General features: G+C 49.3%; 1 protein-coding gene across 3 annotated transcripts; it reads right to left on the bottom strand.

Moving 5' to 3' along the window:
• Window positions 1-1944: 1944 nt before the first annotated feature.
• Window positions 1945-23114, bottom strand: RAB7B (RAB7B, member RAS oncogene family). 3 transcript variants are annotated; one of them, XM_054026863.1, is made up of 9 exons: window positions 20587-23114; window positions 18133-18280; window positions 17559-17684; window positions 12906-13011; window positions 10190-10251; window positions 9480-9606; window positions 8330-8545; window positions 7114-7239; window positions 1945-5275 (listed from the first exon to the last, which is right to left on the bottom strand). In XM_054026863.1, exons 4-9 carry the CDS (start codon window positions 12921-12923, stop codon window positions 5195-5197), a joined length of 630 nt encoding a protein of 209 aa, XP_053882838.1. In that variant the 5' UTR covers window positions 12924-13011; window positions 17559-17684; window positions 18133-18280; window positions 20587-23114; the 3' UTR covers window positions 1945-5194. The 3 variants fall into 3 exon arrangements, with proteins under 3 accessions (XP_053882838.1, XP_053882840.1, XP_053882839.1); XM_054026865.1 differs by lacking the exons at window positions 18133-18280; window positions 20587-23114 and having other exon boundaries at window positions 12901-13011; window positions 17559-17822; XM_054026864.1 differs by lacking the exons at window positions 12906-13011; window positions 18133-18280; window positions 20587-23114 and having other exon boundaries at window positions 17559-17823.
• Window positions 23115-25033: the final 1919 nt, after the last annotated feature.

Below are 25033 nucleotides of genomic sequence, written 5' to 3'. Positions count from 1 at the left end.
GTAAGGATGCAGTGGGAATCAGTCTGGAATCAGAGCTATTCCAGAGCCGATTGACCAAGCGTTGAAGGGCCTGACGGGAATGCAGACAATAGCAGATGATGTGCTGATAGTGTGAGAGGGTGATAAAACAGAACAAGCACAACAAGATCGTGACTACAAATTACTACAGTTTTTTCAGAGATGCAGAAAGAAGAATATTAAATTGAACTTAGACAAGCTCAGGTTGAAAGTAACCAAGGTGCCATACGGTGGATATATGTTGATCTCCAAAGGACTGAAAGTAGATCCAGAGAAAGTGAGGACAGAGAAATGCCAAGACCCAGTGACGTTAAAGGAGTCCAGATATTCATGGGAACGATCAATTATTTAGCACAGTTTTGCAACAATCTGTCTGAGAAATGAGAGATCTTGAGACAGCTGATACATCGAGACATCTTATGGGCGTGGAAGGACCAACATGAGCAAACATTCAGGAAAGTAAAAGAGATGACTGGGAAGGCTCCTATTTTGAAATATTGCAACACAGAGGAGCTTCTAATACTGCAATGCGATATAGCTGATTAGGGCCTGGGGGCTACCATGTTGCAAGGGGGATTACCTGTTTCATTTGCAAGCAAAGGATTGTTCGTGACAGAGAAGGGCCATGTTCAAATTGAAAAAGAGGTATTAGCAATACTCTTTGGAATGGAAAAAATTCACCAATCCAGCTATGGTCTCACCATGGACATACAATCTAACCCTAAACCTCTCAAAGGCATTTGGAGAAAGCCATTACTCAGTGCACCAAAGCACTTACAGCAGATGATGATCTGACTGCAGAGGTACACCGTATAGATCAAGTATTGCCCAGGGAAAGATTAGGTGTTGGTGGACATCTTAAGCCGTGGATACCTGCCAGAACCCAACAAGGAAGGGCCAGAGATGGAGACAATAAATATGGTACAGGACTTACCTATCTCAGAAGAAAGGCTGAGAGAAATACAGAGAGGTACAGAGCAAGACAGAATGCTGTAGACATTGAAATGCATAATTCTACAACGATGGCCAGTGACAAAATACCAATTACCTAACAAGATAACACCATTATTTCAGAAAAGAGACAGTTTGTGTGTACAGAATGGCATTATATTTCAGGGAGAAAGAGCAGTTATTCAGGCAGGTTTTAGGAATGAGATTATGCACAGAGTTCCTTTGTCACAATTCTGGGAATTGAAGGTTGCTTAAGGTGAGCCAAAGAGAGTATGTATTGGGTAGGAATGAATTTGCAATTAAGGACGTTTATGAAAAAGTATAAGGTATGAAGGTCCTGGGAAGTTGTGGAATCTCTATCATTAGAACAGGGGTGGCCAACCTATGGCTCCGGAGCCACGTGCAGCTCTTCAGAAGTTAATATGCGGCTCCTTGTATAGGCACCGACTCTGGGGCTGGAGCTACAGGCACCAACTTTCCAATGTGCCGGGAGGTGCTCACTGCTCAACCCCTGGCTCTGCCACAGGCCCTGCCCCCACTCCACCCCTTCCCGCCCCTCCCCTGAGCCTGCCATGCCCTCGGTCCTCCCCCTCCCCCAGAGCCTCCTGCATGCCACGAAACAGCTGATTAGGAGGTGTGGGCAGGGAGGGGGAGGTGCTGATCGGCGGGGCTGCCAGTGGGTAGGGGAGCTGATGGGGGGCTGCTGACGTATTACTGTGGCTCTTTGGCAATGTACATTGATAAATTCTGGCTCCTTCTCAGGCTCAGGTTGGCCACCTCTGCATTAGAAGTTTTTAAGAACAGGTTGCACAAACACATGTCTGGGACAGTCTAGGGCAGGGGTAGGCAACCTATGGCACGCGTGCCAAAGGCAGCACGTGAGCTGATTTTCAGTGGCACTCACACTGCCCGGGTCCTGGCCACCGGTCCGAGGGCCTCTACATTTTAATTTAATTTTAAATGAAGCTTCTTAAACAGTTTTAAAACCTTATTTACTTTACATACAACAATAGTTTAGTTATATATGTAAGACATAGAAAGAGACCTTCTAAAAATGTTAACATGTATTACTGGCACGCGAAACCTTAAATCAGAATGAATAAATGAAGACTCGGCGCGCCACTTCTGAAAGGTTGCGGATCCCTGGTCTAGGGAATACTTAGCCCTGCTCAGTGCAGGACAATGGTAGATGGCCTGTCGAGGTCCTTTCCAGTCCTACATTTCTGTGATTCTACGAAGCTTGTATGAAGGCTATACAATAGAAGTTTTCTTCACACTGTACTGACGACCTCTTGTGCCCAAAGGCAGAATGACAGGCCCATATACAGATCTTTCATACATTTTAAGATTTCAAGCTATAGAGATTCCACCATTTACTCTAGTTCAAACTAGCAAGTGACCCATGCCTCAGGCTGCAGATGACCGGGAGGAGGAGGAGCGGGGGGGGACGACCCTGGATCTCTGGCTGACAATCTGACCTGAGGGAAAATTCCTTCCTGACCCCAAATATGGTGATCAATTATCAGTTACGTCCATTCTACACTCCTTCCATCCCCATTTGTTGTTGTCTGTGCTTTGCAAAACTGGTGTTTGGTCAAAGAAATTTCTGCTGGGAAAATAGCGATGGTCCCAGAGAAAAATCCTGGAATTTCTCAGGAATGTCATTGTGATCTGCAGAAGGGGCTCAGAACTCATTTAGATCATAAGCTTTCCAGTGCAGGGACTCTGTTAGATGTTTGTACAGCACCTGGCACAGCGCCTTCTGGGACCTGGTCTCTAGGGGCTGCTGCAATACAAATAATAACAACAATAGGATTGTGCATCACAGTGGCCTGAGATAGCCCGAGACTGGACTCCAGGACCCAGGAGGTTCTTCCAGTCCTATGGCTTATGTGACTCCCGGCTCAGAGAGAGAGGCAGGAGCTAGACACGTTTGAAATGTGAAACCAAAAGAAGTTCTGCAGCAAAGATTGAGGGGCTTCAGAAATGGATCCTTGCAGCTCCTGGGGGTGGAAGAAGGGGATTCCCCACCCCTCCAGTAGGATCTACTTCTCCACCAACACTGACACTTCAGAGCTGGACTAAATGCTCCAAGGAAGTCCCAGTCCAGCTTGCCTTATTCCCCTGCACAGGACCACTGTGAAATTTGCTTCTCCCAGGGAACCGACCCAGGACATCCTCTTATTTAGAGCCACACACAAAAAAGATGCACACGCCCAGCATTTCAGAGTAAATTTTTTACTTTTGCTGGGAATGATTTTAAATTAACAGGGGTTTTGTGGTCATCTCTGAACCCAGAAACATTTCTCTAAAGTAGCTTTGAGCACACTGGGCCAATGACCTTCAGCAGCGCGACCCATGTCAGGGTGTTTGCAAAGGGATCGCGGCCCATGCCAGGGTGTACGTGAAGGGATCCTGGCCCATGGCTCTGCCCATATCCGGGTGTATGCGAAGAGATCACAGCCCACGGCAGGGTGTACAGGAAGGGGTCCACCGCTCCTCTGGACTTCATGGCTGGATGAGATTTCCACAGTCAAAGCCAAACTGCATGGAAACAGCATTGATACACCGCTGTGCCCTCTGGCCCCAGCCTGCGGCTTGGCTTCCAGTGAGCCTCACTGCTGTGTTAACCCAGGTTTCACCAATTCCGCAAGCGTTGGCCAAGTTCCACGTGGCAGCTGCTTCTGCTGCTCACAGCCACCAACTAAAAGTGCCACGAACCACCTTCGAGAGGTAGGAATGTGCTGCTTTCCCTCCCACTACTCCTGTCCTGGGATCACTGAAAATCCTAAATTCATGTGTCAGTTTCACATTACGGGCTTAGTCCAGCCCTTGTGTCTTTAACACCCAAAGATTAATCCGAACCCCACAGGGCAATAAAAGCAGAAAATTGGGCATCATTCTCAGGTGGAGATAGAAATCCAGGCACTTGAGCAGGGAGACCCTTCAGGACAGTCACAGATCTGCACAGATCCCAAAATTTCGCTTTCTGTCACTTTCCCTTTTCGAGTTCTGCTCAATCTCCTTGCTTGTGTCAAAATCTGATCCATGCCTCCCCTTTTTAAGTGATTAATAAAATAGTAATCATGCCTAAATCTTATCTAGCACGTTTCATCATTATCCCCATTTTACAGATGGGGCTACTGCAGCACGGGGAGGTGAAGTGACTTACCAAAGGTCACCCAGCAGACTAGCAGATGAGCTGGAAATAGGACCCAGGTCTCCTGTGACCCAGTCTAGTGCTCTAGCCAGTAGGCCCCACTGCCTCCCTTTAAAAGTATTCCTTTAAAAAACACCCTGCCAATAAAACAACACAGCCCAGCTCATTGTCAAAGTGCTTTACAAACAACCTCATCGCTGGGTGAGAGAGAGTTATCACGCTCCCCTACCATTTTACAGGTGGGGAGAAACTAAGGCACAGAAAGGTTATGCCTAGGGCAATGTGTGTCAGTGCTGGGATTCGAATGTAGACGCTCCTGGCTCTCAGGCCTGTGCTTTGACCACTAGACCATCCACCCTTCCCTCCCTTGGGGATAAGTAGCTTACGCCTGTTTAATATCAAGTGCAGACTGTGAGGGTGTTAGTTTAAACACTGGGTATCTGGCGAACAAATGTCTCTGTTTTGCGTTCAAACAGCGGCGACTGAGATTACATTCTCTAGTGAGGCCCAGCCTGCAGGGGAGTGACAGCACAGCCCTGCCTTGCCTAGCACTGTCAATTCAGGTGTGTGTTGGGAATGCCTGGTCAAGTGCCAGAGGGTGAGCCACTAATCCACTGTGACCTGCCTGAGTGTCAACAGGTGTAACTAGAGCAGAGAGATAGCAGGTGAGTGAGGTCACTGAGCCAGCCACAGCCCTGGGAAGGTAGCTGGGCCACCTGGACTCAGCACTGACTGCACAGAGCCAGGTTTAGAAGGCCAGTGCAAGGCTTTGAAATGGGTGGTTAGAAGGTTAATGAAGCTGTAAGGGTCCCGATGCATAGGAGCAGCCAGGTGTGGTCTGGCTGGGTTAGTCCAATCTAGGCATGTAGAGAAAAGGCTGGTCTCTTCTCTGCACTCGGTAAATGTCACGAGATTTGTCAGCTTGGCTGTGCAATGTGGAACCGGATCACTGTGGTCATCTCCTGCGGCTGAACACAAAACCGGAAGTGAATGGAGTCGGTTCAGCGATTTCGGTGCCGAGCGAGGACTCAGAGACATGATGTCAGGTGTCTCCAAATGTCTCATTCAGCAGCATTTCTTCTTGGGCTGGTCGTCAGGAGTGAGCTTGATGGAGTCTGTTAAATAGTTCTCGAGCATCTCTTGGTACTGGAAAAAAGACAAGAGGACATAAAAGTGGCTTGGGTTTGCTTTTAAAAAAGGACTTGCTTTACTACAATCCCTGAATCCTAAACTTCCCCGAGGGAAATCACCCGATTTCAGGTTTCTTACCAACCTGAGTTTCCCTGAGGTTCACAAACTTTTTGAAGCGCTGGGGATAAATCTCCAGGAACCTGGGACTGAGTTTTGAGCTGAAATTTGAGTGATCTCAGACTGATTCACGATTTGGGATGAAAATTAGGCAAAAAGAAAGAACCACACGCAACAGATGCTAGTCAGGCTGCTTAATGCTTTCAGGCACCACAGTGATGGGCAAGGTATAGGATTCTGAACAGAACAGAATTGCAGAAAGCCTGGCAGCTTCATCTGAGATTCAGTCTGAGTTACAATATTGGTTCACTAAGAATATGGGACCAAAATCACAAAGACGTTTGCACGACCCCATGCGGAATGAAAACACTCTCATTTACATCACTCTACTGAACCTTCTGCACAGATGGGACAGTGACCCTTGTGGTTAGGGAGACTAATATGCTCTACCTATCGTAGTATTGTACATACACCCACAGGCAATAGACTCCACACCTTTCCAATGGAGATGACTTAGCAACATTTCACTGCAAATGTTGCAGGTTTAAGTTAACTCCATTTTAAGACTGTAGAGTTTAGTTTGATACCAGTCCTCTCTTCTGAGCAGACCATTTACTTTAATCATGACTCCTCCCCTTATTTAAATACTAATTCCGACCTAGGAAAAGGGCCATATTTTGAAAGGGCCCATCACATTTTTTGCCTGCAGTTTTGTAGATTTAAATAAATTCAGGCACAATGTGTGCCATTTTCATGTTGAACTGTTTGATTTCTGGGCACCGTCTGGGTACTCTGGTTAAACATGTAACTGACCTCAGTTGTACCAACAAATACTTGCAGATGCAAAATTGCTGTCTTAAAATGGAGGACGGCTTCTAAATGACTGGCCTTCAAGCCCAATGCTTTCCCTACCCTATTGATTTCATTGAGATGACCAGTAGAGGGCACAGTTTACATAGCTATACTGGCTACACTTTCTGGAATCACTTATGATTGGTCAAAAAATTAAAACAACACTTTGGCAAAGAATTTTCAAAACAGCAAAATATTTCTTGTTTCATTAGCTTTTAGAATTATTTTTATCAATGTTATTTATGAAAACATTTATCTCCTTGTTTATTGCCCAATATTTTTTTACATGAGAAATATTCAACACTGAATTTTTTCAGCCGAGTGGTTTAAGATGGATTTTTAAAACATTATTTAAAATTAAAATTAAGTGCTGAAAATAATTAAAATTAAGTCCTGAAAATATTTCAGAAATAAATGATGAATGATAAATTTGCATTTTTGACTAAAATTATTGGAAAAGATAAAAAAAAAAATCATGAGAACTGGTCAACGTCCAGTCTGAATCCTCACTTAGGTATAAGGTGAAGTTTAGGATCTAAATCCAAGGGCAAATTCAGGCCAAGGTTTGGGTTTTAGCTTAAATGGCACCAGATTTTCACCAGCTGTTTCCATGAGACTTCTGGCCCAAATGATGAAAATAATAATAATCATTCTAGCTCCTAAATGGTACTTTTCATCAGTGAATCTCAAAGCACTTTACAAAGGAAACCAGTATCATTATCTTCATTTTACAGGTGGGGAAACAGAGGCACGGGGCAGGGACATGACTTGCTCAAGGTCACCCGGCAGACTAGCAGCAGAGCCAGGAACAGAACCCAGGTCTCTCAAGTCCCACATCAGGGCTCTAAAGCTCACAAGGGCACACGGCCAGCACCGCTACTCACCCTCGACAGGGCCTGCCTTGCGAGCGTCTCAAAGGCCTGCACTACGTTGATATCGTTCTTGGCACTGACTTCAAAATACGGGATGTCCTTTTCTTTGCACCAGAATGAAGCTGTCTCCTTGGACACCTGGGAGAAGAGAAGGGGATGTGGTCATGTTATTCATTTGCAGCCCTTAAGGAGGTGACCAAGTCCAGTGCGTGGGGTATTCGCTGGTCCTGATGGTAGCCATATGCTCAGAGACCCCTGGGCTTCTCCTTGGGCTTTTCATTCTACAGCCACTGAGAGCAAATGTTGGGATGGTGTGGAGCGCACTCAATGCCCATTAAAGCCAATGGGAGCCTCCAGCGTGGTTTCAGAATGAAGCTCTCAGTGCATGCTGGCAACTCAGCATGGTCTCTTGACTACAGGGCCAAGTGCTGGCAGGTGCGGAGCATTGTACCGTCAGGCACACAATGCTCGGTAGCAGAACGTTTGGCTCATTGCTCTTCGAGGACACTGATCTTCTTAAAGAGCCTGGGCTGGAGCATGTCCTTCCTTCAGCAAGGTCACAGGAGGGCTTGGTGGGGCGTTAAGTGAAGGAGATTTCTTTCAGCCTTCTGGGGAGGGAATCTTCTGGAATCTAACTGTTGAGCTACCGCTGAGGGGTTTTATTAATTATTAATAATGATTTCCCTTCCCTCGCTTCCAGACAGGAATTTCTGGTTTGTTGGTGAATTGTAAACCCGGCCTGTGCCAGACTAAATACTCCAGCTATAGTAAGAAAACCGTATAGCTTCTAAAGGGAACCACTTGTTCCAGGTGCCTTAATTTTGGGAAGCCCAACCAGAAACACACAGAAGGGGCCTGATTTTCAGAGGGTGGGAGCTCAGCCCTTTTTGGAGATCAGACTCCTTTAAGGCATCTACAGTTGGGCACCCAAAAGCATTAGCCACTTCTGGGAATTTAGGCTTCAAGTGGGGCTTGTGGTGGGTTATAAATTTTTAATTGAATTTGGTGATGGTGAAAGGTGTGTGATTGACAGGAGGCTGGAGTCCTGTGTCATTCCCAGAAGCTGGACAGGCAGAAGGAGGGCGAGTTTCCCCAGTGTGCTCCAACCCTGACCCGGAGGCACCACCAGAACGCTATGAAATTTAGTCATAGAAATCTAGCCCTACCCCTCCCACCCTCCATGGCTGATTCTTCTGAGCCCTTAACTGGGACCAAGCTCCCTCCTTACCTGCCGTTCATTTAAGTCGATTTTATTTCCCAGCACCACCATGGGGAAGCCCTGCTCTGTGGGGATTATCTTCTCCAGGAAGTCCTCTCTCCAATCATCCAAGGACTCGAAGGACTCCAGATCTGTAACGTCGAAGGCCAGCATACAGCCATCTGAGCCCTTATAGAACGTCGACACCATGGACCGGAACCGCTCCTGACCCCCGGTGTCCCAGATCTAATGGGGCAGAAGGGCAGGAACGCACAACATTAATGACTGTTAGGGGGTGACTGGCCCTTTAAAGGGGGATGGGCTTCAGCCCCACCTGTGACACAGCCAACTCTCCTCCCCAGGTGGGAGAAATGAAGCAGGTCATGTGACTCAATCAGGCTTCTACCTTATTTACCTCAGAGGCCTGAGGAGAAAAGGGAAGTGCAGATGGCTGCAGAAAGGCTGCAAGGAGCTAGAGCATAAGATAGGCAGAGGCCTGGAAAGATTCCAGGCAGGAAGGACTGGGGGTGCCTGTCTGGGGAAGAGCAGCGTGGGGACGAGATGGAAAGGAGCCTGGGAAGGGCTGAAAAGGGGTGGGCAGAAGAATGAGAGGGGAGAAGACCAATCCCTTGGGAAAGAAAGGCTGGGCCCAGTTTAAGATTAGGGTAAAGACTTTGTGTTCTGTTTGTTTTTAAGTTCTGTTTCCCCAGAAGGGGTGGGCTTTTGTGAAGGGCCAAGACACTGCAGCGGCCAAACCAGGCTGTGGCATTTACTGAGGAGTCCTGAGAAGGGGAAACTGAGGCAGGGCTGCTGCAGAGCCCTTCCCCCCATCCCCCGGAGGTGGTGACCTGCTGACTGTGACCTTAGACTATCTGCTGCTCTGTACACCATTTAGCTATCAAGGGCCTGGTTTCCACAGGTGCTGAGCGCCTGCAGCTCCTCTTGACTTCAGCAGAATCCACGGGTGCTCAGGACCACTGAACATCAGGCACAAGCCTGCAACAGTTAAAATGTTACCGTTGATTTCAAAGGGAGCAGGAGCAGGTCCTGAATGATCCCTTATTTGGGCACCGACCTCTGTTAAATGGACGTCACCTGGCGCTGTGCACACACACCAGGTCAAAAGACAGGCTTCTTCTGAGTGGATAGATGCCAGAGACCAAACGGGGAAGTGCCTCACCTGCAGTTTTAGGGGGGTGTTGTCCACCATGATGTGCTTAGATAGGATACTGGCTCCCAGAGTAGTCCGATAATCTTCATGGAATGTCTTGTGCACAAACTGGTGCAGGAGGGAAGTTTTCCCCACCCTGGGACAAAGGAAGAGGCACACAAAGGGACATGCATTAGCCTCAGGACTTCTGAGTTGCACTATAGAATCAGGTGCACAGAATAAGACTGGAGAGTCACAGATTCCCACACCCTGTTATTAATGGGATAATGACTCCATGATGGGAACCAAACTCCAACCACTCAGCCTTGCCATTTTCATCTGTCTTGGTCTTGAATGCATCTTAGATGTGTGAAACCTATATGTAGCCAGGCTTCAAACTGATCTGTGAACTAGTTTGTTTTGTGGGTGGGTGCCATACTGTAAGTACAGGAAGATTGGAGTTTGAACCTCTCCATTTAAGGGCTTAATGTTTTAATGGATTATTTTTAATGCTGTTAATTTCCCCTGTATTTCACAGCAGCTTAGAGATGATTATAAATACATGAAAAGTAAATAGGAGAACCTTAGCCGTTGAAGATAAAGTCCCACTATCTTACTTACATTAAGGCCAACTGACATCATTTTAGCAGTGTAAAGGGGACTTGGAGTGGGACTCATTTAGCCTTCATGAGAACAAACCTTCAGGACGGTTGGACTCCAGTAGGAAGGATTCTGCTTACCCCAGTGCGCCTATGATAATTATCTTCAAATCCACGTTCTTGCTGGAATTCATGAAGGGGGCCTAGAGGATGGAACGAGAGACAATGACTAGACTAGACTTCACATCCCAGCTACCACGAGACACATGCAGAGGAGGGAAATTCACCACCAGCCCTCGGCGCCACTTAAGCCAAGGCCGTATGGTAACCAGCCCTATTGCTGCGTGTCACTGAGAGTGCTGTGGTTACAGAGCCGCCTCCAGGATGGAAATTTTCAAAAGAGGTCAGCGCCCACAGTGGGGGCCAGAGTCTATCTGTGACTATCTGGCCTTTATTTAGACACCTGACTGGGAAGTGATGTATTTTTGGAAATCACATCTGGTAGCCTGTTGTGCATACCACATGCTCAAAGGCAGGCAGAGCAGGTGCTCCAAGCGCTGGGCTGGCCAGGCTTCAGCCCTTGGTGGGGCCCTGTAGCACTCATACACCTTGAATAATAGCACATTCTTTTCCAGGGCTGCTTAAAGGTGCAAATACCCTCACCACAATTACTTTAACAATTACAATAAAAGATCAACCCAGCAATTCCTAACTCAGCCCCTAGGGGCCAGTTCAGGGCCGGGTCACTGCATCCCATGGGGCTCTCATGCCAGGGATATTCCACCCACCCCTCTCCCAGGGGCCAGGAACCCTATCCTGCAGACTGCCCCCAGCCTGAAGCCTTTTGTCTATGATCTCAGTGGGGCATATTTGCACTGCCTTCCTGCTGTCACATGTCACTCGCTGTGCTGTATCCGGCTACAGCGGCCACTGGCCAGCATCCAGCAACTCTGGGCACTCTGGCTGGATACTGACCCGGGAATGACAGTGCCCTCCACTGCCTGAATCCTTTTCTGCCAGCACATCCAGGATGGCGGGAAGGTACCCCGTAATGTTGTGCATAGGCGTGATTTTGGGGGGCAGCACTAGTCAGGCCAACGAAGGGGGGGGAAATTCAATGCCTGCCTGCGGTTTGGGGGAAGGGGCACAACACCCCCCTGTTGCGCCCCTTCCCCCCCGCAACTATGCCCATGATGTTGTGGCATGTTTATTACAATTGGTCTGCCCGGTGCAACCAACTCCCCCGCCCTTCGGGAACTGCTTCTTGCTCAGATAACAAGTGAGACTCTCTGTGACAGCTGCTTTGCATAAATGGCAGCTAAGGCCTTGTGCTGGGCCTCGGCACGGAGCTGAATTTTGCCCGTTGGGAAATCTCCCCATTGCTATCCCTACCTGCGCCAGATTCAGCTTCTCCTCAGAGGCTGCCTGGTGTGTCAGGAGAGCTTGGAATGGGGCTTTGCATTTGTTATGGGTGCTCACAGGGCCGGCTCCAGGCACCAGCCCACCAAGCATGTGCTTGGGGCGGCGCCTGGAGGGGGGTGGCGCGGCGGGGCGCTCCGGCCCAAGAGCGGGGCTGCGACTGGGCTCGCCGTCCTCCCCGCGGTGCTCCGGCCGGTCGGGGAGAGCGGGGCCGCGGCGGGCTCGCCGCCCTCCCCCACGCGCTCTGGTCTCCGGGGAGAGTGGAGAGCCCCGGCCGGGCTCGCCGCCCTTCCCTCGGCGCTCCGGCCAGTCGGGGATTGCGGGCCTGTGGCCGGGCTCGGCGCCCTCCCCTGCCACGCTGGGCAGGCAAAAAAGCCAGAGCCGGCCCTGGGTGCTCAGGAACCTTAGAGCTTTAACCATCACTGTTTGTAGCTTCGTTAAATGGGCTCCACTTCTAGGCCCCTGAAACGCTGAGCGTCTGCATTTGTCTCTTGTCCCCCTCACTAACAACCCCCCCCCCCCATTGTGCTGTGCTTTCCACTGCAACAAAAGGAGAAGGGGCTGGAGGCAGGCAGCGCACAAGCCCTCACAGACTGACAGTGCCTGCCACAAGGAGCCTATTGTGAGTGGGCCCGGCATCCAACAAACCTGTCAGTGTTTGTGCTGTGTGCAGGAGCCAGCGTTACTCAGCTAGTGTTTCCCTCACTGACTTTATCGCTGCCACTGTCCAAACTGCGCTTCTGTTTCCACATCGCAAATGGGTGTTGCCTGGAGCTCTGGGTGCTATTTTATCCTTATGGCGCTGGTGATGTCAGGTGCAATTTAGACTGATCCTATAAAGAGAGGCCTCTGAGGCCAAGGCTGAGGGACTGTTTTACACCTGATGTCACAGCCTGGAGACTGACACCACTGAGACCACCGCGACTACACCCTATCTTCGCTGCTACCTTGTTACCTCGCCCTCTTCTGACCTCTACCCCTTCTCTCTTGTCTGCTCATTCTTCTGCTGAATATTGTCTAATGCTAGAGCGTGAGTTGTCAAGGGCCGGGACTGTCTTACTGTTTGCTTGTACAGCACCTCGCGCAATGAGGCCCTGCTCCCTGTGTGAGGTCCTTAGGTTCTACTCCAATAGTAGTTTAATAATCATCATAATAAAATGGCTGTAAGAAACTTACATGAAACTTCCCTGGCTGTGGCTTTCATTACCACCCTGAAACCTGGGTCCCTCCCACACAGCTAAGCCAAACATCAGAGGAGGCTGGGCCACAAAGTATTTGTTAAAAGGGCACGTATCACTGCTAGCTAATCTTTCCTGGCTGATTTTCAACTGAGACTGCATGAAGCACTGACTTGGGAGACCAGCCCTAAGTTCCATTTGAGACTCCTGCTATTCCTGAGAGCAAGTCAGCGGTAGAGAACCCAGTCCACAAACCTAACCGTGCGGTGATTCATCATTCTTCCATTCCGGGGTGACTCATTCTAATCTTGGCCAGCAGAAGGATTCACCATTACACAATGCAGAGAAGGGCATCAGGGAGCAGTACTGAAGCGGAGAAAAACATTGTTTGAGAAACATCTCCGTTCACACTTCCGTTAGCAGAGCTAGATACCAAAGTATTACTGCCACGCAGACCTGGGCTCTGGTTCAGCTTTCACCTTCTCCAAAGCACAAGAGTTCTCAGACACAGGATTCAGCCTGTTTCAGAGATAGGGGCTATCTGCACATTTTGGATTGGGTTTCACATTCCAAACCTTCAGAGTTGAAGGGTTCTGATAGGTCCTTGGTCAGGCCCATCTCCTGTGCCAAGTGTTTGGAATGATGCACCTTAATATCTTCACTCTACAGCTACTGCTGCAAAACTACGAACTTACTAGCCCAGTCCCCTAGAAGCAACTTCTGCCCTCGTTCTGCATTAGGGTTGCCGATTTTGGTTGGCTGTGTTCCTGGAGGCTTCATAACATGACAATCTGTCATTAAAGATTAATCTTTAATTCCTGGAGACTCCAGGAAATCATGGGAGGGCTGGCAACCCTATTCTGCACTGCTCTGCAATAGCTTGGGACAAGCAACAAACCAGGCAGCTTGGAAAGGAAAGGAGAGGCTTGGGAGTGAAGCTATACAAAGGAGAGTTAGAGCTTGAGCCAAGTATAAGAAAGGCATATGTAGATACCTGTGACTGATCAGACTGGGACACACGGATGGTCTAGCATCTTTTGCTACATCGGGCACTAGTTTGTTTTTGTTTTGCCTTCCCATTGAAGGCTAATCTCCCCTCACCCATTTCCTGGTATTGCACAGTTGACCAGGTGCATAAGAGGGGGTGAGGGGGTGGGGATTTTCTCCTCGACAGCTGATAATTGGTTTTGGGCCAGGAAGTGTGAGAGTAAGGCAGAGATTAATTCCTGGATAACAGGCATCTGGGAAAGGATCAGCACGGATCTTGGAGAGAGACAGCTGAGCTGGCTTGGATAAAAATAAGACCTGATGAAAATCACTGCCCAGCAGCCTGGACTAACCCTTATTAGGAAGTGTGGCGGATGGGTATAAAACTTTTGAACTGCTGATCTCACTACCCCTGAAAGAGTCTGCCATCACCAGTACAAACCCAGTCCCAGTACAATACACTCAGCCATCCCGGTGTGAGAAAGTGAAATCACTCAAAGTCTTGCTGCTAGCATCCCTATCAAGTTATGGCCATCAGTGACAGAGTCCCTGTGGGTAGGTTACAGCTTTCAGACAGCACGGTTCTGGCATCTGCAAATAACCTGTGTATCTGATAGGATGTCCTCTTGCACTAGCATGGTTTTATTTGGCTTTGTTGACTCTAAATGCACCCGCTAAACTAACCACTCCCCAAACCTGTTGTGTATTGGATCAAGGGGTGGCTAGAGTGGAGCGTGTGTAAAATGAACAGGTAGATCACATCAGGTATCTTCTGGTGGTGGCATGTTTCCAGCTGGCATAATGGCACCATCAAAGATTTAGGGCTTCTTGAAAGTTATTTTGGATTTAACTTGTAATGGCACCATCAAAGATTTAGGGTTTCTTGAAAGTTATTTTGGATTTAACTTGGTGTTTTCTGATAAACTGCCTTGCATCCATACACAAGGGGTTTTTTTTGTTTTTTTTTTGACAAATTATCTGGCATCTCATTCTGCATCAACTAATTCGCTTTGGAAGCAGATCAACTCAAAATCAGAATGAGGTATTTTATAATAAGGTAGGTGTGGATGCATCCCCAGACTCCCCTCCCCTGCAGCTAAAGGTTGGGCAATCCACTCTCGGGTTTCAGCTTAGTGTGATGTTGCTGGCCCACTCCAGCCTTCCAAAGAGTCCTCCAGCAAAAAACAGGGACCTGATAGTAACTAATGTCATGAAAATCTAATCAGAAAAAATAACTCGTTGGAGAAAGTATAAATACACGTGATGACGGCCTTGTGCATCCCAAAGTAGCAGGAATGAACACTCCGCATTTTCCCCTCCTCTCATTAGCAGTTTCCCTTTGGGGTTTAATGTTCAGAGGGGCCTGTACCTTGCCTCCTTTGATCAGATTTTCAAGCGTGCTCAGGACCCGGAAGGGAGCTGCTGGGCGCAGAGCATTTCTGATAATCTAGTGTGTCTGTGGGGAGGAACACACTGGTGCACACTCTTCAGCACTAATCCCCCAATGTTATCACTTCCACAGGCAGGTGATAGGGTTTCCTGTTGGGCTGATGGGTGTCTGTTTGGGAGCACGCAGAACTGCCTGGGCACAAATCAAGGCCATGCTTTGTAAAGGAGGCCCTTTATGTTTTCCATGGAGAGGCTCAGGCCAGTGGCGCTGGAACAGTTTTTGGAGTGGAGGGGCTGAGCTGCACCCCCTCCCCCCCTTTGCCCTGTCCACACCCCTCACCTTCCCCTAGGGCTGGGGCTGGCAGCCGGGACCCCACATGCGGACCCAGTGGCTGGGATTCTGGGCCCGGCAGCTGGCCAGGATACCCTGGGCAGCGGGGGCCTGGGGCCAGTGTCAGGTACCCTGGGCAGCGGGGGCCTGGGGCCAGTGTCAGGTACCCTGGGCAGCGGGGGCCTGGGGCCAGTGTCAGGTACCCTGGGCAGCGGGGGCCTGGGGCCAGTGTCAGGTACCCTGGGCAGCGGGGGCCTGGGGCCAGTGTCAGGTACCCTGGGCAGCGGGGGCCTGGGGCCAGTGTCAGGTACCCTGGGCAGCGGGAGCCTGGGGCCAGTGTCAGGTACCCTGGGCAGCGGGGGCATGGGGCCAGTGTCAGGTACCCTGGGCAGCGGGGACATGGGGCCAGCGGCCGGGATGCCGGGCACAAAACCTGGGGGTGCTGCAGCACCCCCAGTACCGCTGTTTCCTGCGCCTATGGCTCAGGCTGGCTAGGGGAATGGCTGGGCTCACAAACAGTCCCAGAGCTGCACTAGTCTGCATGCGCTAGGTAGCACCACAAATAAGTCTGAGATGAGCAATGTTCAGTCCACGGCAGCTGCACTTACACAAGGGAGCAGCAGGATTCATGCAGCACAGCTGCCATATGAATGAGTCTTTCAGAAATCGAGGTCTCCATTAACCCTTCGGATGGCTACAAGCCCAGACTGCGGAGGTCTCCTATCTGATCTTGGGTTCACCTCTGTGTAACACCAGTGACCTTATTGGAGCTACTCCTGTTGACACTTGCTGGACTGAGAAGCAGAATCAGGTCCCCTGATTTAACTGGGATTAACTAGGATTGCTCTGATCCCGATCCGGACATGTCATTCCCTCCTCCTGTCTCCAACCCAGCCTACCTCTACACTTGCAAACTGCTGTAGTGCTCTTACTCGTGTTGAGAGCTCAGATCAGAGTCCAGGGCGGGGTAAGCTACCGAAGGAGGCTTTCACCCCTCTCTCTAGTCTGAGATAGGTCAAAGATGGAGCTAGCCTCCTACCCCTGTCCCTAAGACCTGTCTCAATGTATTAGCTCAATTGAGTTAGCCTAACAGGCTTGAAGAGATGCAAGCCAGCATGTCTGAAAGACTTGTGAGCTGGCCATGCTGTAGCCTACAGGGAAACGAGGCTTCAACATGGCCAACTAATATGGCTAGGAACATGCTACTCCTTTTTTGCCCATTGAGACAGGGCTCTAGTGAGGGAGCCTCATCCAGGACTGCCTTCCTTAAGCAATGCCTGAGGTAATTAGGAGCATGCCCAGCTTCCATGCTGTGAGGCAGCCACAATCTTTTGCTCCGCACAAGGGTTAGGACACATTGCGAAAGATCCCGCAGCACCAAGCACCTGCCACCAATGAAAGTCTGTCTGAGCTATCCTTTGCCCAGATCACTTCCCATCTCTCCACCCTGCCTCCGCTGGGCTTCCCCTCTATTCTCCTCATTCCTTGCTCGAGCGAGCCTCTTGTCCTCTAGCCAGCTGGCAGTCCACTCTCTGGACTGTGGATTCCTTCTGACTGACTGGCCTCTTCTTGCAGCCACACTCCTCCCACAGTCCGGGTGCTGCCCTGAAAGGCAGTGCCTAATTAGGTAGCCACCTCTGTGTCTGATGCCAAGAATTGCCCCTGGGTCAGCCAAGTCCATTTCTCGATATGGGACAAACTAGTTGCCCGGAGACATTACCATCTGTTTCTCAGGCTGTGCAGTGCTTAAGGTTTAATGACAGCGTCCAACCCATACTTTCTTTTTCCGTGATGTGTTGTCTAAAGCTGCTCTACTTTACAGATTTCTGAAAAGGGCATAGGTTTGACTCTACCCAGACCCCTTTATACAGTGTAGCCTGACCTCTATGCAGGGATCTGAGCCTTCTGTCGAGAGAGCCACTATCTCTCAATCTCTCTAATCATTCAGGGAGCACCCACCCATCACTGCAGTCTCTTGGTGCTGGCCCGTGTCTAGAAATCCAAAAGTCACCAGTTGTTTTGCCATATCTGGAGACCTTTGTTTGTCTATTAACTCAAAAAGGAGTTTGCAAAACCTGATTTGCCTGTTCAAGAGAGCAGGCTGTTACTTATCAGATCCCACCGGCTTTCCTACAAGTTCAATCCAAACCACCACTTGTGGGAATTTCACAACAGCAAACAAAGGGGGCAAACAAAAGACACTTACCGACTGTGGCATTCATCCTGTGATCTCCTCCTCCAGCCTGAAAGGATTCTAGTGGCAACCGGAGGCCATCGGCTCTAGCCCTCGGTGCTTGCACAAGCTCTTGCTTTCTTCCCTTTACTTAGCTTCCTGAGGAGGAAAGAGTCAAGTGAGAGGAGTCTCCGAGAACTCTCAGATTGTCTGAGCGTATATTTCTCTTTCCCTTTCTCTCCCCTGCTTTTTTTGCCAGCAGTCAGAGTCAGGGGGAAGGTTGCTAAAGAGGCAGTCCAGAAATGACATCAGCGAAAAGGGGTTGAGATAATCAGATTTTGTGCCTCTGAAGGAATTTCCTGCACGCAGAGATTTGAACAGGGTACATCTGCGTGAAGGAGGAACTAAAAGTTTAAAGTGAATTGCCTGGCCACTGAAAGAGTTAGGAAGCAATTAACTGTCCAGCACTTTACAGCCCTGGATGAATCCCTGCTACCGTATCTGCAGACAAACCTCCTATTTTAGCTCCACTTTGACGGGTACTTCATTTTTAAAACCTTGCTGTCTTTGTGGACGCAAACCCTCTCCCCATTGCCTTTGTACTCACGGGGCATGGTGCTCTGAACACTGGGAGTTTGATGGAGGAAATAAGGTTGGACTTTTCCTAATTGTTTTCTAACTCATCCTGCTGCTCAGGGGCACCCAGCGCATCATCTCTGCTGCCCTTGCCAGGTTTGTTGTGAGATTATTCAGTGCTGAAAACAAAACAAAACATCAGATTACGTTGCCATTGTCACCTGAGTCCTGCAGAGTCAACTCCCTGGCCTGGGCTTCACCTGTACCGATAAGGCCAAGTGAGCCAGCCCAGGTGGTAAGAGAGCTGTTATCAGGTGAGTCTAAGGCTACATCTACACTAGGAACATTTTGCTGGTAGAGCTGTACTGATCTATTACACCAGCAAAGCACTCCTAGTGTTGATGCAGCTCATACCAGCAAAACTGCACTTTCGCTGGTATAACCCCATCTATAGTAGTGACCCTTGTCGGCACACCTGTGTCGGTCAGAGGCAGGGCCGGCGCTTCCACTAGGCGACCCTAGGCAGTCAGCTAGGGTGGCAGGATTTGGGGGGCGGCATTTTGCCTCCCTCGGTGGAAATTCGGCGGCGGGGGGTCCTTCTGCTCTGGGTCTTCGGTGGAAATTCGGCAGCGGGTCCTTCACTCGCTCCGGGACCTGCCGCCGAAGTGCCCCGAAGACGCGGAGCGGAAGGACCCCCACCGCCGAATGCTCAGAGGAGGAGCACTGCCGCCTAAGGCAGCAAAAACCCTGGCGCTGCTCCTGGTCAGAGGTCACACTGCGACGTGACATAGCTATTCTGGCAGAAGTTTGTAGTGTGGACCTGGCCTCAGTCCATTTCCTGGTGCACTGCTGTCTACCTCACTCTTTCCACCTCTTTCCACCCTGCTGGCAACCTCAGCAGAGAGGCCAAGGGTTGAACAGGTGCAGAAACTGCACTGCTCTTCAGAGCAGGTTTGAGGCATATTGGTAAGTCAAGGTGTAGGGCTGTCTGTGCTGTGCTGTCCCGGCTCTCTGGATCGCAAAGCACCCTGCATTATCTCCTTTTTGCAGATGGGGAAATTGAGGCACAGAGAAGGGAAGTCACACAGCAGGGAATAGAACTCAGCTCTCCGGACTCCACATCCAGTACTCCTGTCCACTAGAAATCCTGCCTCCAATAGAGGAGTCAGTCACTAGGGATGTCAGGCTATTTACATTGGCACAAAGGGTTAAAAAGGAGAGAATTCAGCCTCCAATTGTGTGATACTTCCAGTAACCTGAACTATAGTCACGTCCAGAGGAAAATATGAGTATCCCATCGGCATGACTTCTGATGTCGGCAAACAGGAGCCGTTATGGTGGAACAGACCAATGATCTATCTAGTTCAGTATCTCCTGGCTAAAGAATGATGCTTCCCAGAGATGCAAGTCCCTTCCCTCTTGGGGCACCTAACTGTATGCCACACTGCTGCATGGGTGGAATCTCTCCCTGAGCCCAGCTACAATTCGAGTGTGCATAAGAACGGACGGTGATTCTGATCTGAACTACAAGTGGCTGCTCCTGGAGAACGCCTTGCTGGGTGAGCTGTACACTAGAGAACTTCTTCAGGGCATGTCTGATCCAATCTGAGAGCAAACACTGAGGTGGCCAACACAGGCTCCACCAAGAGATGGGTGTTTCCTGGAGGAGGGAGTGCCTAAGGCATGTAATACTAAAGGTGTTTGTTCTTTATCATTCTGCTTGCTGGGACAAGCCTGTGGCATTTGCCAGGTGTGTCAGACAGGGTACTGGGCTATGGGGAGTCCTGTCTCTGAGCAACTACCTATCCCAACCTCCCACATCCAGGAAGATGAACCTAGGGAAACCACTCTCCCCAGGTCTCCCTTATGCCCTACCTGGCTGGCAATTGATCGCTTATGTCCCTTAAGGACCAGCATTTCCCCACATGGTCTAGCTTTGCTACTGAGGTCTGCCTATGGGCCCTCCCATCTGAATTCATGCAGGGGCCCTGTAACCTGGAGCCACTTCTGTACATACTGCCTTTTTCTATTTCTGCTGACTCTTGACACTTCCTTGTTGAAACCAGTGTTTGGATTTGGTTTTCTAGCCGTCTTGTGCTATGTGGGCGGGTGTGGGAGCTGTCTCCTGGCTATAGCAGCAGCACAATGAGTCATGCACAGGCCGGGGGAGGGCACCCTATACTCTTTGTTAAATTTGGGGAAAGCACAGGTGTGTGGCAGGAGAAGTTCACTGATTGCAAGTGACTCTTGCAGATACTTTGGGCATTCCTAGACTGGATCAGGCCTGTGGCCCATCTAGTCCAATGTTGTGCCTCTGACAGTGGATTGAGCAACCTGCATGGAACCTGGAGGGAAGAGTTACCAGGAAGCCAGTCTGTGTGCACATGGCTGGAATGCTAGCCGTAGTTGCACCACCTCTGTAACTCATTCTCTTAACGAAGAGCCAGTTTAGTTTTAGAAACCTGGATTGCTCTCATGTTATTACCCAGCATGTAGCCAGCCCCCGGTGCTTCAAAGGAAGAGACAGGCTCCTCGTGAAGGGTTTTCCCGCCTCAAAAAGCACAGTTTTGGGGCCTGTCTGACTGGAAATCCTTCTCTTCATCCTGAGGAATGGAGTCAAGGTTGGGGCAGACAGCACAGCGATAAAACACCGGATCTTGCCTGTTCTACCGCTCCCAGAAGTGGGGAATTACCGGTCCAGTTTTTCCTAGCCTAGCACTGGCCTAACCATGCTGCAAACCAAGCTGAAAGTCTCTTTTACAAGCACAGACTCTACCGAAAAGCACCGTGCTCTGCTTTTTTACACACACAGATCAGTTCTCCATAAAGGGGTACTACTACTTGGCCCAGGCAGTGCAGCAATTTCACAGCCAGCGTGACTGTCGTATGACTCAACAGAAAAAAAGAAACAGGCTCAGATAGGTGATTTTTTCCCCCCCTCGAACAACAAGAAATCGAAAAGAGTTAAAATAAGCCAAGAAGGACTGAGGAGAGCCCGGGCAACGATAGAGAGGAAGGGTGTTCCAAGGGCTAGGGTGCTAGGCTGGGACTTTGGTTCAATTCCAGGCTGTCCCTCAGACTCTCTGTGTGACCTTGGGGAACTTGCAAAGTTTCTCTGTGCCTCCATTCCACATCTGTGCAATGGGGTGATAGCACCGTCCCACCTCCCAGGCATTACAAGGGTAAATAAAATACATTAAAGATTAGATAGAACAGGGAAACGACTCTGTGTGGGATTCAATCCAGTCCTGCAGAGTCTGGCACCCTCCCAATCAAATGCTCGTATAGCCCTGAGCACTGGGCAACAAGGGTAGGGGGGCAGCTTACCTGGAGTTTACCCCTTGTCCATGCAGATCGAAGGCGTGTCCTTGCTACATGGCCATGTTATGCTGTATAGGAACCGGGTAGCAACTCCTTAAATAGTTTGTGAGCTGTCTACTGGAGTGCACTGTATTCTATCATTTAGAAGCGAACGAAAACCAATCAGAAAGGCAATATGCCTATCGCTAGGCCTGGCACGCTTGTGTATGGTGATGTGGGGCCTATATGTGCCCCTGTGGGCTCGTCACATTGTTCTTGTTCTGTAAACAGCAAAGGACACAACGCATGCTTTCAAAACGATGCCAGCCCAGAGCGTGGCATGCGCACGCAGCAGATGATGCAGCATGTTATGGGCCCATGGCACCCGAGGCAGGATTTAGCTGGCACCCTCCTGCACTCTGGAGAACTCTCCTCTGGCAGGTGGTGGTGATTTTCTCTCTCATCTGCTCCCAAAGTTGCCCTGGCCTTAGGTTGTGCCCTAAAGTCCTGATCCAAAACCCATTACTGCCAATGGAAATACTGTGGCCTTTGGATTAGGTTCTAAATCCCTACAGTTGCCTTGCCAGGCCCTAGAATTTCACCACATCCTTTCCCAAAGCTCTGGAGTCTTCCTTTCCCAAGTCTACCTTTTCAGTGCTGACCTTCCTCCTCCTCAGGCCTTGCTCAAAGGATTGCTCTCTGACCATCACCATTTCACCAGCAAAAACCTGGCAGCTAGATATTCCAGTAGTAATCTATCCACAAGCCTGGCCTGGCCAGGCTCTCTTTGACCCTTTCTGTGGCTACTTCTGACCTCTTTGCAGTTCACATGCTCAGCCATGCTGAGCTGAATGGACATGTTTTGCCTAGACTGAGTCAGCTGATGGATCCATTTCCATCCCAGGCTCTGAGGTCAATCACTGCAACATGCCTCGTGACTGGGATTGCCTCAAGCCTAGGACCCAGTAGCGATTCACCCTCCAGTTACTTCTCCTTTCAAATGTTGAGATGTTCACTATGTACTAATCTGAAGTGACTCAGGGAGCGCTGAACAGTTTGTGGCTCCAGCTCTCACTTCTGCTTCTCAACATCCTCCTGCCTGGTCTAACTCCTACCAGTGGTGTCCTACCAGACTCTGCTGCCTTCCCCATCCTTTCTCTGAGTATCCCGCAATGTGACTCATTTGAAGGACGTCTTCAGCTGATTATGACAGTCTTTGTGGGTGTGGTTAAATAACTAAGTCAGTCGCAGGATGGTGGAGAACAACATCTCTAAAACATGACGGGCGTTTCTAGGGAGCTAGTGAGGAAGGGTGGTTCAGTGGTTAGGGTGTAAGGCTACAACTCAGGGAACTTTCTGTTCTGCCACAGACTCCCTGTGTGATCTTGGAGTTACACAGGCCCAGACCAACAAAGATATTTAGGCTCCTAACTTCCATTGCTTTCCATCTGTACAATGGGGATAATAGCACCGCCCTACTTCACAGGGGTGTTGTGAGAATAAACACAGGAAAGCTTGTGAGATGCTGAGATACAGTGGGGGCCACAGAAATCCCAAAGAGAGATTTTTTTCACGAGACACCTAGCACTGTTAGACTGTCCTCTTAGTGTACACACAACGTGCTCAGGTGGCACATGGCCAGGATTCATCACTGAATTTGGTCCGCTGGTTGCATCATTAGCTTCCCCAGCTTGGGCTGGGTACTGGCGGGGAGTGCGAAGTGAATGCTGATCCGTGCCCACCACCATCAGGTGAGCTCTCACCCGAGGGCTATCTCCATTCTAGTCTGTTCTTAAAATTTTCCACCACTGCCGCTCTGGCAGTGGTAGCAATCACGGTAGCTCTGGTGTACATGGGTAGATGGTGTTTTAACCACCATGGGGTGGGAATGTCTCAAATACTCGTTGGCCTATTTCTGCTTCTATTGAAATCAGTGGAAGCGTCACCATTGAGTTCAATGGGACCAAATTAGCCCAGCACTCAGTGCTTTGGAGAAGTCCCACCACCCCAGACCATCTGACCCTGCTCAGAGCAGGTCCAGGAGACACAATGGTTGAAAAGTTGGCAGCTGCCTGAACCCTGTCTACCATACAGTTCCCATCAGTAGAACTACAGTGGTGAACAAAAGGCATAGACAGGAAGGGAATTATTTAGTGTAGTGTGCACAGGTCAATAAGGGATAAGAAAAGGAACTTTTTTTTTTTTTTTTGCTAAGTATCAGGGAAAGTTTCCTGACAGTGATTTGTCCCAAGTGCTTCAACGACCTCTCAATGGAGCTGGTGGAATAAAAGAAACCCTTCCTCATGGAGAACTGCAGGAGAAAAAGGTGTACAATCGCCATTCATATTTTTCACAACTCATTATTCAATCAGCAGTACTCCTAGGGGAAAAGGTGGAAGCGCCATTGCTTGGAATAGCTAAAGCTTACTGGGGCAAAACACTGAGAAATGAGCTATGGGGAACAATCTTGCATTACTGGGTAAGGACCACATGGGTCTCCTCCTCTGTGTTTCTAGGGCACCCAGGGCCTTAGCAGCATTAACATATATATTTCTGTGAACCTTTCAAAGGAAAAATAGGGATGCCTATGAGAGTGTCTGTCTGTCTGTCTGTGTATCTCTCTCTCTCTCTCTCTTCCCCCCTACTGGAATAGGAGACAAACCTCAATGCTCCAAAAGGTTCTAATTAATGGGTTTAGGGCATCCCATCTCTTGGTTCTTGCTGGATGCTTATCTGGCTAGTGTTTCTTCAGCCACAGTACTGGGTGGGTAAGTATGGTATGGGGCAATCAATCCCACTGTACACTATAGAGCTTGAGAGCTTCAATACAAAGCAACTTTCAACTGCTGCCTCTTGTCATTTGTGGTGGAGTTATGCCTGGTAACTCATGTTTGGGAGGGAAACAAATATCTCTGTATGCTAATCAGGATTCGTAGCTAGCAATGTTAGAAGACATGGTTGCACGGCATTTTATGGTACCGTATTTAGCAATGTGCCTGGACAAAGTGCCACTAGCAGTGGAGTGAGTGCAGGAATGAATTGTGGTTGACAGACACAATGACAAATGAGTTTGATAGCAACACAGTCACTGTATTTGAACAAGATAGGCATACCCTTCCAGTTTGGTTTCACAGGTGTCTGGATCCAGGGGGTTGGTTCAGGCTCATGTCTAATATCCACCATGTCTAATTCTGCTCTTGGATATCCTCCATTTTTAGGATGTGCTGACACAGGGTCTATTTGCTGTGTCAGTTTGTGCTGGCTATTAGTTAAAGGGAGTTGTTTCCACACAAGAGTGAAAATCTCAGAAAAGACACGCTAATAATAACCCTCCCCTCTCTTCTGTTTTCTGCTGACTTACATGCATTTCTCAAGATACATCATGTGTGAGCTGTGGGTGCTAAATGTATTCTCTAAGCCCTATGCTCACCATTAACAAGTCACATGCTCCGGACACCATTGTGAGTGGCAGGCTGACCCCTAACACACAAAGATTTTGATAATGGTTGCCTGTTTTTGCAGAGCGCTGCCCATTTTAGAACCCATCTTTCCAGCTGTGCCAACCGCAATGTTGTCTGTTTGCGGAGATTGGCCCAAAGCTTTCTTTACCCGCTCTCACTCTGAAAGTGCAT

Source organism: Malaclemys terrapin, chromosome 4 (assembly GCF_027887155.1).
Source record: "Malaclemys terrapin pileata isolate rMalTer1 chromosome 4, rMalTer1.hap1, whole genome shotgun sequence".
In the NCBI taxonomy this organism is placed as follows: Eukaryota; Metazoa; Chordata; order Testudines; family Emydidae; genus Malaclemys; species Malaclemys terrapin.
This window is presented reverse-complemented; position numbering and strand designations above follow the sequence as displayed.

Coding starts and splice junctions, on each gene's coding strand:
- RAB7B (XM_054026863.1), bottom strand. Junction 9,607..10,189: donor ATTATCATAGGCGCACTGGG/GTAAGCAGAATC, acceptor CCTTTGTCCCAG/GGTGGGGAAAACTTCCCTCC. Junction 5,276..7,113: donor CAAGGCAGGCCCTGTCGAGG/GTGAGTAGCGGT, acceptor TCTTTTTTCCAG/TACCAAGAGATGCTCGAGAA.